Source organism: Homarus americanus, unplaced genomic scaffold, assembly GCF_018991925.1.
Source record: "Homarus americanus isolate GMGI-L3 unplaced genomic scaffold, GMGI_Hamer_2.0 scaffold19117, whole genome shotgun sequence".
Classification (NCBI taxonomy): Eukaryota; Metazoa; Arthropoda; class Malacostraca; order Decapoda; family Nephropidae; genus Homarus; species Homarus americanus.
This window is the reverse complement of record NW_024754704.1, coordinates 1,581,151-1,592,042: the sequence shown is the minus strand read 5'-3', so window position 1 is coordinate 1,592,042 and position 10,892 is coordinate 1,581,151. Positions and strand designations below refer to the sequence as shown.

At 37.2% G+C, this 10,892-nt stretch overlaps 1 protein-coding gene across 1 annotated transcript; it reads left to right on the top strand.

Moving 5' to 3' along the window:
- Positions 1–275: 275 nt before the first annotated feature.
- On the top strand, positions 276–5,220 carry LOC121856043 (ATP synthase lipid-binding protein, mitochondrial-like). The gene is made up of 3 exons (XM_042351311.1): positions 276–395; positions 622–688; positions 4,576–5,220. Exons 2-3 carry the CDS (start codon positions 644–646, stop codon positions 4,879–4,881), a joined length of 351 nt encoding a protein of 116 aa, XP_042207245.1. The 5' UTR covers positions 276–395; positions 622–643; the 3' UTR covers positions 4,882–5,220.
- Positions 5,221–10,892: the final 5,672 nt, after the last annotated feature.

The window sequence follows — 10,892 nt, the reverse complement described above, 5'->3', positions numbered from 1 at the left end:
ACATTCTACAGTATATATTGAACACTTATGTGTAATATGTACAACATGTTTTAAATTTGCCATTCATTTGTATATATATGGTAGTGTAATGTGATATTTTAATGTAATCGCAGTGAAAAATCTATCAATAAAAAATCACAAGTGATGCCGAATACTTCAATGACATGCAAATTTTTATTCGTTAAACCAATTTTGTTCATCTTTATACTAATATATGTACTATTAAACACCTAAATATTAGCTAGAATATTGGAAATTAGCAAAAATTTACAAGTGCCGGTGAAGGCGTGTTGCCAGCTGAGTGAGGCGCATGCGCAGGGTGGTGGCCAGCAGGAGGAGGAGGTCGGCCACACTCCTGTCCCTCACCACACACCGCTCAGTCCTCTCTACTGCAGGTCAGCCAACTACTTTCTTTTGAGTCTTTTAGCGACTGTCTAGGCCTTTATAGCATTTAATAATTCATAGCTTATTATATTTAAAGCGTAGAGTTGTTCATTGTCATGTTAATTCATTTGTTTGTGGGTTAAATGTGTGTGGCCAGGCCGGGTCATCCAGCCGGCTTGACTATTTGATGAATGAAAATGGCGGCTGATTGTTGTTAACCGGCTGATGTATTTTCAGAGTAAAACCCACAATCGCCGACATGAATGCTGCCAGGCTCGCTCTCCCCATCACCAGGACTGTTGCCGTGAGTAAATGAAAACCTGTCCAAAGTTTTATTGACCAATTTTCATCAAATAAACGTCTTCAAACTCCAAGGCGAGAGTCAGACTACTTACTCTAAGGGTTATGTAATTGTATTGGCTAGCTTAACCTCAATCATGTAAAGCTATTGGTAGTTTATGGCTGGTGTGAAGTAGTGTTGTAACTTGTCTATAGAATTTGGTGTGAACGTTAAATTGATAGGCAACTCATAATTGTTCGATTTTGGTATTTAATATACTGTATATAGAAAATTTGCACATTTTTAGTTCACGCCATATCGAAAATTAATTTACTAATTCCTCTAAAGTAGCCGACGGGTTGGGTGTTTCCCGTGGCTACAGGGGTGCTGGGAGTTATTACCCTCACAAAGCTGGATAGGGTGCCGGTAATTATTGATTTTAGCACATGACCTGGACTTTGGTAAGCAAATTGGCGTTTCTAATATATTTCTTTTTGTGCAATTTATAACTTTTTTGTGCTGGTGAGCAGTTGTGGGGATAAGACCCCCCCCCCTCCTATAGGGGCACTGCTTAACCTAAACAAACTGAACCTAATCTTAAGCTGATAGTTCCCAGACCACAGTGATATATTTGAAGGTCATGTCTTCATTCAGTTCAGGTTATGTGTTAAAACTAAGTTATTATAGTTTGTCCTGGTTAGGTTACATACTGTAGTTAGGTTAGATTAGTTTGGATATCGAAATACAGGAATGACCAAAACTATAATTTTAACAAAACTAATATTAATCTTGGACAATTATAGAAGTATGGGTATTTTACTTTTGGGCATCATGAGAATAAGAATTTCATCTTTGTAATCAATAGTTTAGACTATTCTAAGACACATTGCTTACTTGACCTTGCCCTCGCAAACAACTTGTATGCCGGGGGAGCCCGCCGGATAGGTTAGGTTAGGTTATTTGCGAGGGAAACATCACAGAAGTCTTGGAATAGTCTAAACTATTCATTACAAAGATAAAGTTAAGATTCCTCTTACCCGAAAGTAAAAATTTACCTAGGAATGCACTAATGAATATTGCCCAAATTAATTTTGGTTTCCACCAAAATCAATTGGGTGATAATTCTTGTCTATTTGCCAACCACAAGTTATGACCCACATAGTACCAAATTAGATACCATATCACTTTATCTTTTCCATTTGTAATTGAAGTTCAGGTTAATTAGAGGCAACCATTACCACCAGAAATGTTTTTGTTCATTTTTCCCACATGTTCACATAGTAAAGGTGAAGTAGTTTTTGTTTAATATAGCAATGGTCTGGTAGTTAGGGTCATCTCGTACCCAAGATAAATCATACTCAAAAGTTAACTCGTACCGAATTTGCACTTTGAAATTTTTAGATGGAAGCACAGGCTTTATGTAGTACTGCAGAATACAAGGTAACCACAATTAGACAACGAAAGTGGCATGTTGACAACACTTCTCCAGAGGCAGGCTGGGATGGTTGCATATAAAAATGTACAGTCGGTTCAAAGTAGTGATAGAATACTGCTAAGTGGATGTCATCAGAAATGAGGCTCACAAATTTGCAGAAATGTATCCCATGATTAACAACCTTAAGTAAGAACTGGATGTATTATTGTAACTTCTCGGCTCTTGATACTGATCTCAGTTTAGTATGCCATATTACTGGCTCTAATCCTGGCTATAATTTACATTGGTTTTACACAATTTCTTAAAACTTGTATTCTTGTCATAAGTGATTCATGGTATTTACTTTTTCTTTAATCATTCCACTTATACCGATACGTTGTGGGTTTTGCCTTTGGTTTCTTTCCATGACCATTGTTTTGGTTTTATCCACATTTATCTCAAGTCCTGTTGAATTTTCTTGATGGTTGTTGCTTTTAAGTGGAATGAATATTAAAAAAATAGTCCTGTAAATAGCCTGCCTCTGGAGAATTGTCAACATGCAGCTTTTGTTGTCTAATTGTGGTTACCTTGTATTCCTCAGTACTTCATAAAGCCTGTGCTTCCATCTCAAAAAAATTAAATCTGGAATTGGGTACGAGTTGGCATGGGTAAGGGTTAACTTTTTAGAGTACGGTATATCTTGGGTACGAGTTGTCTTGGCTACGAGATGACCCTAACCCAACTGAAGAGAGGGTGTCCCCAACTTACGAATGCCCACCAATATGAACAGGATTAAAGATGGTATTTTATTTTTCTATTTATTTTTTCTTCCGTTTACTGTGTTTTGTCATTCTATTTCTTTTCTCTTAAATTAGGTAATTTTAGATGTATATAAGGACTTGGGCTATGATATACAGTACAGTAGTGGGATTTTAAACATTATTCTGTAAGTATAGTATATACATAGCACGTGTCTCAACTTGCGTACACTTTTGACTTGAGAACGGAACCTGTTCGTAACCCGGGGACCCCCTGTACAGTATTGTACCCATACCCTAATCATGTGTGCAAGGGACACAATTCAGTAATGTAGATTGTCAGCATCATCTTCAACCAGTTGGAATGGATGCCAGACAAGTGCAGTTCATGTTCTAAGCAATCTCAAGCTTGCACAAATTTTTCTTAAAATGAACTTAACCTAGTTTACTTCATTTGGTCAATACTAATTTTTGGAAGAAATTTATCTTGTTTATTTTTGCGAATTATTTTCATTAATTTATTGGACAATTTGACTATACGGTTGATACTACAACCGTAATGTGTTGATTTGAACCCAAGAAACCAATGAAATTCATGAAAACCTAAATGACCCAACTTGTGGTTTAGATTTGGTTGTTGCAAATGAAAATTAAGGTCTTGTTTCCATGGATATTTGCAATTGCATTGTCAAGTCACTCTTCTGTGACTTGCATCTTTTAAAACAAATTTTCTTAACCATTTGGCATTTGTTGCTTAGTTCATTCAAATATTTTTAGTGTATGCATTGCTGAAAGAATAGGGCTGTACTCTAAATAGACGATACTGTACTGTACTCTTAAAATTGATTATTACTGGTTTGTCAATGCAGCTTAACTGTGATGGTCACAGCCTACTTTAGATTCCTCAGTTTCAAGATCTTGTCTGTTACAGTGTAAATACATACAGGTGCTCCCTGACTTACGACGAGGTTAGGGACCCAAATCCAGGTCGTAAGTCCGACATAGATAAAAAAATTCAATTTTTTTTTTTTATAATCTACAATGAAATACAGTACAGTAAAAGTAATAATGAGGAATGGATACAGTACAGTGAAAGTAATAAATAATGAGGAATGGATACAGTGTGACTGAGCACTTGCCTTTAATGTAGTCAGCTGAATGCACATGGGGCCCCCATAATTTTCTAATTATACATGGAGACTACATTAACTGGAAACGTTTCGGTATAGAAAATGCGTGTGTCATTTGGAAAAAAAATGGTCACGACTGCGGCGGTCTAAGTCGGGGACTACCTGTATTTGAATTAAGTGTTGATCCATTAAGAAGGCTACTAGCAGTGCTGTGGTTCATTCCTGCTAAAGTTGAGTTTTGGTTCATGTGAATCCTTGTACAGTTTCATGTAATTTCGAATTGAAATTATATGAAAATCCTTGACATTGTGCATCTGCTGTTTAATTAGAGATTCTTGTCAGTTTTCATTAGTTTTAAATCGTTTACAAGAGGATTTATTTAAGCCTTTATTTCTACAGTAAAGGAACTTGAGTGCCATGAAGATATTCTAATATGGATTTAGGTGTTTGCATAATCTAATAAAAAGAATTAAACATGTACAGTTATTTGCATTATAACTGCAATGCTTAGTTGTATAAGATTGTGGAGCAAAATATATGTATAGTATAATTTAATGTTCATAATAATGCCCATTTAATATTTACATTTAAATATTCCTTTTGTTACAGGTGAGGAGCCAAGTTGTGGCCCGCCCATTGGCTGTGGCCCCACTAACACGTAGCTTCCAGACCACCACCACATCAAAGGATATTGATTCCGCTGCCAAATTCATCGGTGCTGGAGCTGCCACAGTCGGTGCTGCTGGCTCTGGTGCTGGAATTGGTTCAGTGTTCGGTTCCCTTATTATTGGCTATGCGCGTAATCCATCCCTCAAGCAGCAGCTGTTCTCTTATGCCATTCTGGGATTTGCCTTGTCTGAGGCTATGGGTCTGTTCTGTCTTATGATGGCCTTCTTGCTGCTGTTCGCCTTCTAAAAAGTTGAGTGGTGAAAGGACGCCCCACACTATCGGGCAGTGGTATTGCCAATGTGATGAGATGATCTCCCTACACCCATGGGCTGAGAAGAACATCTTATTTATAAAAAGGGTGGAGAGATACCATCTTTGAACTGTTGGCTTTGTCACTAGGAGATTTTATGAAAGGATGTATATAAGGTCTTAAGTTAAGTATGTGTCTTGTTGGCACGTATATACTCCAGTCTAGGCAATGTCAAAACTGCTAACACCTTTGCCTGTTAAGTGTTACACAAGGAATTCCTAATTGTGTACAATTCCAATGTATAGAAAAGTTTATAAATAAATTGAGAAATATTACTAATTTTCCATATTACCTTTTAACGGAAGCTTGCTCGAATGATTGAATGCTCAATAGCTACAAATGCTCTACTAAGGGTGGCTCAAACTAGCAAGTCAGTGCAATAGCATCCCAAAGGATCTCGTCATAGTGGTTTGTAACAATACTTGCAATTTTTACTGACATTTGTCATTAACTAATGTCTGATGCATGCTGGAAGCAATCATAAAAGAACATATTATACAGTAATGAAGTTGGGTTGACCAAGTGCTGAAGTTTGTATACATTTGTTGGTATTTCCTTAGTAGAATTGTCAGATTCTTTGTTACTTAGAATTGCAAATTTCTAAGGACTCATTTTCTTGGCCAATTAGCCACACATGCTTGAAATTGTGTTCATATGTGAATATCAAAATTAAATTTGTGTACAAGTTTACTTTCCTCACCTATAGTGGTTTTCCATCTGAGGAATTGGGATTGATATGTAATATTGCTATTTGAATGGTGTAGTAATACAGAAAACTTGCAAAGAAGTAGGTAGTACCTGTGATTTTATGAACTGGAGAAAAATACAGGGGGTCCCTGACTTAGGAATGCCTGCCAATACGAACGGGGTTAAACTTGAAATTTTCAGTTTTATTTACCCAATGATTACTTTTACTGAATTGTCATTTTATTTCTTGTCTTGAATCAAGTGATTTTAGGTGTATATAAGGGCTTTGGCGATGATATTGGTATTTAAAACATTCTTTAACTATGGTATGTGCACAGCATGTATTGACATAGGAACAGAACCCATTCTTAACCCAGGGGAGGGGCCCCCATGTAACTGAGGTACATACTGTATTCAGATATGAAGAGTTAGGAATTAATGTACAGTACTCTCTTTTTTTGGGGGGGGGCAGTGAAGAGATTACATGTTAAAGGTACATTGCAATTACATGGTTGGCTAGGCAAAATGTATTTGGACAGCTAAAAGCTTTTTACTTACTGCATATTGAGGTTATAAGTAATGAGGGAAATGGTGAGTGTATTAGCCCGTCTTATTGGCCAAAGTATTTATATAAATGGGTCAATTACATAAGACTTGTATAAATTTGTTGTTACTCATACTGTGATGTAACAAAAATTTTAAGTTTCGTAAGTGGCAGCGAAAAGGACTGGATCCATATCTAAGGTCTCATTTTCTTTTCCTGCAGTTTTTTTTTCTAAGTGCACGTGGATATTATACCATTGTGAGAAGTTTTCTGTCGAGTAATTTACATGTCATCCATAAAGATGTACAGGTTGACAATCCCTTATCCGAAATCCTTGGGACCAGAGGCATTTCGGATCTCGGAATTTTTCTGTTTTCAGAATGGTTAGGTTTTTTTTTTTGTATCCCATCCGGGCACAAGTCACTGACCCACATTAGGGCCTGAGGGGCGAAAATATAATAATAATAATAATTCATAGGTCTAGGTCGTGTTACTCTATCTTTTTTCATTCTTGTATTTCTTTATCATTATTATTTTTTTATTAATACAGTATTATCATTATTTTATTTTGGTGTATTTTTTAATTAAAATTTTTAACTAAATAATTACAGGTATTATAATTATTATTATTATAATTAGTATTACTATTACATTTTCGCCACCCCCCAGGCCTCGATATGGGTCCGTGATCTATGCCTGGGTGGGCTAATCCCTGTGAAAAAAAAATTGCTCCACAAAAAACTTTCGGTTTTCAGAGTTTCTGATAAAGGGTTGTCAACCTGTACAATTTTGTTTATATACTGTATCAATAACCAGTACCAAGTTGACATTATACAGTATTTCTACATGGTCTGAATATTAGAGCAAGTTCTTATTGTTACGGTGAGAATGTTACATGTCGAGCATAAAATATTCTTGATGGAGATTCAAACAAATGGCAAATTACAGGCCCCTTGTGACCACCATTCTGCCAACTTCCCAATTAGGCATGAGAGTGGTAAGAATTGTACAGGGAGAGCAGAGTAAATTAGTGGTTCATATATCCACATAGTATAGCAAGAATATATTGTACCAAATTTATACATGGTAATATAGTAGGATTCGTTTAAAGTTGAATTTGATAAACGGGTTTGCTAAAACTTGATGGTTGTTGTTGTGGTGTGCTATGAAACTTAAGCCATGAAAAACATCTGAAACATGAAACACCACGTAGGCATAAAGCTAGGAATGAGTTCTCTTGTGAAAGAAATATATACTGTACTGTATATATTTTCGAGAAACGCACACATCAAGTTGAGACAGTGCTGTGGTAGACATGAACAATTTAAGAGAATTGCCAAATGTGTCGACCTATAGTGAAGGATTAGACCAGTGGTTCTTAACCTTTTTCACTCCATTCCCCCCTGAGGAATTTTCAGCATCCTTGTGGCTGCCTTCATTTTTCTCCCAGAACAGAGACAAGTGATAAAGACTAAAGAATGATAAAGGACAGATAAATAGGACAAGAGTTAGAATCAGTGCCGGATTTAGACCTGTGGAGACCCCCCCCCCCCTCATTATAACTACCCAAGAGGGTGGGGTGGCGAGTGAAACGAGCCTAAACATCTGGGCGTTCCTGGGGGCACTGTAGGCCCCCGGGAAAATTTTGAAATTTGAACACTTCTTTGGAGAATTTTGAAGCCATAAGCAGTTATATTGAGGAAATTAGAACATTGAGAAATTTTAATTAACTATAGTATATTTATTGATAGTGTACAAATTCCCAACACACACACACACACAAAGTGAGACATGATTGGTGTCATTCATGTGGTTTCAAGTCGACCAGCCCTGATATAGTTACTACCGCACATGTGGAGGCCCCTGGGCAGCTGCCCACTTTGCCCACTCCTGAATCCGGCCCTGGTGAGAATGGCAAACACACACACACACATTCACATACATAACACGCCCATGCACTCGCACATAAAGCACACATACAGTCATGCACAAACATGCACACAGGTAAACATTCACACTCAAGCTAGCAAGCTGAAGTGTACTTCCTGTAAGCAAGAACACGCCTCCTTTGACAAGCACTGCCCAACTTGGAAGAATGAGAAGAATAGTGAGTCATACTACTTTAGCACTAAAAATGGTAGGATTATATAAGTAAAGAATGAGCATGAACAACAATGGCACCGATAAATAAGGAAATAATTAATAAAGGAAGTGTACAAATATTTCACCCACGTAAAGCAGCGACCACATGAATTATGAAACAAAATAAGTAACACCAATTACAGAGTATATTAGGCTTGAGTCAAACTCAAACACAATATATGGTTTAGAGACAATACACTCCACTGTTTTCGTGATGGTGTCCCAGGCCAGACTGAGATCATTCGGTCCTATTGTAGTGGATTCCTCCCTTACAGACGCTGTTTGTCGCTGAGTAGCCGACCCCGCGAATTCCCCAGTGTATGCCTCGTGGTCTAGGTCAACCAGCGCCGCCTTACATGACGGAGGTCAACTATTAAGCCACGCCTTCCTCCGCTATATAAGACCTGACCTCGTGGTGACCTACCTCTCTTTTGACCTATACCAACCGGCAAGCAACACATCCTCCTCCTCCTGCCTGGCGGCCCTCGCTCCCGCCGGCGAGCATGACGACCCACAAGCTGTCCTCCTCTGAGCACCCTCACCAACCAGCTCTCTCTACATCACGCTTGTAACCATGCTGCCTTCCCAGCACCAAGCTGCATTCTACATCCAATACAACATGTATACAGAGAGCACATTGTGAGTTTCCTTTCTCCATCCCATCCTGAGTGTGAACCAAACATCTCGTACCCTACACTATCACCAGCGCCTGTCACACAGACAGGGACTGGACCTGTGAAATCTTAAATAATCCCTAAAAAATAAAAAATAAATTAGCACCAGAGTATGTAAATATTAAAATTGTATTGTTATGATTAAACAAAATGACCAAAAAGGAATGAAAATTCTCTTCTGCCAAGTCAAAATAAGTAATACAAGTTTTGTTTAGTTCAGATTCCCAACATTATTTGGAAACGTACAATTTATAACAGCTCGCCGTGGCTCCCTTGGGGGCCATGGCCCCTAGGTTGAAAACCACTGGATTAGATAGACTGGATTCAGATACAGTACCTTGTTACAGTCTTGATTAAATAATGACATACATTGATTTTCATCTAATAAAGACCCCCCACACAATAATTGAGAGAAATAAGTACTTCATTTACTGTCACGTCCACTATCAGTGTTTCTGCCCAGCATCCCACTCACCCTCACACATTATTCTTAGATAAGTACAGTAATTGATATTTTCAATACTTTTTATCTATTATAGGAAATTAATATTTCTAATTGACCAGTTGCAGATTGGGAAGAAGTGTCAGAGTGAGTGGTACCTGTCTCCATTTCAGCAGCTCTGGGACACACATATGTGCACTACCTTACAGATTTTCATAAAGCTCACAAATCCTTAATACCTTCACTTATAACTTGAACATTGGCCTTATTTTGGGTGACCTTGCACCTCAGTGAGTGAAGACAGCGTTACTGTTGTAATACAAACATTCAAGATGTTTGTCCAACAACCATCTTGGTTGTTGGACATGTAGGTATGTCATAAAAACGTCATGTAAGTGCACACTGGTTCAGGCTGTAAACATACACCAGGTACAGTATACAATTTCATAACATCCAAATTGGACAATTGTCACAAATCGTATTAATACACCAGTGAGTTTATTCTGAATGTGTAGAGTGCTAGAAATCATTAAACTTTATGCTATAATGAACCAACTACAAAAATCCTGTTCTGTTTCACATGGTTATTACCAGAGGTCTCGTGACACTCCTGGCCTTTCCCACCCAGCCCCTCAACAACAAATTATGTGATTCATATATAACCAGTTAACTTCATGTCTCCTTTTTGTACTGAAAGCTTTTGTTAAACAATCTACTCACCAATGAGTTTCCTTTCTCCATCCCATCCTGAGTGTCAATCAACTATCTCATAACCCCACAGCACCACGTCTCAACATGAAGAATTTTTCACTCACTGAAACTAGATGTGAGAAAAATGTGGATATGGGTAATTATGTTGGTAAGGAAGTGAAGTTTTCTCATATTGTGAAAAGGTGAACCTCCAACAAACTATAATAAATATGATGTTTATATCTAGTTGACTCGTCTCCGATAGGGCTGTTCCTTAGTACTACCTCACTAAGATTATTAATTATAAAGTAAAAGTTCGAGAAAATTATGTTCATAGCTACAGTAACCTTGCAGTGATCCTCTCAGTTGATCAAACAAATATGTTGACACTTTAAAAAAGATGGTTCAATGTGTGTAGAACTTCTAAATAATTTTTAGTGTTATGTAACTCTTCATCTTGACAACATATTTTGTCTATAGCTGCTAATACACTTTTTTTTTTTACTTTCTAATGTAAAGTCTAATTTCGTGTACTTCATTTCTTGGTTCATACCAGTTGCTTCTGTTGGTCAGCAGCAGGAACCAGTCTTGGCCCTGTTTAGGATGTTTAAACTTCGACATCATTTTATAAAAAAAGGAAATGCCTTTGATATTTATTGCATATAATATGCGAAATATATATTTTTAATGAATTATACTATATAGCTTGGATTATAATAACTAATAATGATAATAAACCTATTTCAGAAATTGTTGTTTTATTGATTA

Bases quoted from the DNA above. Each gene is read 5' to 3' on its own strand.
- LOC121856043 (XM_042351311.1), top strand. From the start codon at position 644: ATGAATGCTGCCAGGCTCGCTCTCCCCATCACCAGGACTGTTGCC. The intron at 689-4,575 runs GTGAGTAAATGA...CTTTTGTTACAG, and splicing joins CCATCACCAGGACTGTTGCC to GTGAGGAGCCAAGTTGTGGC.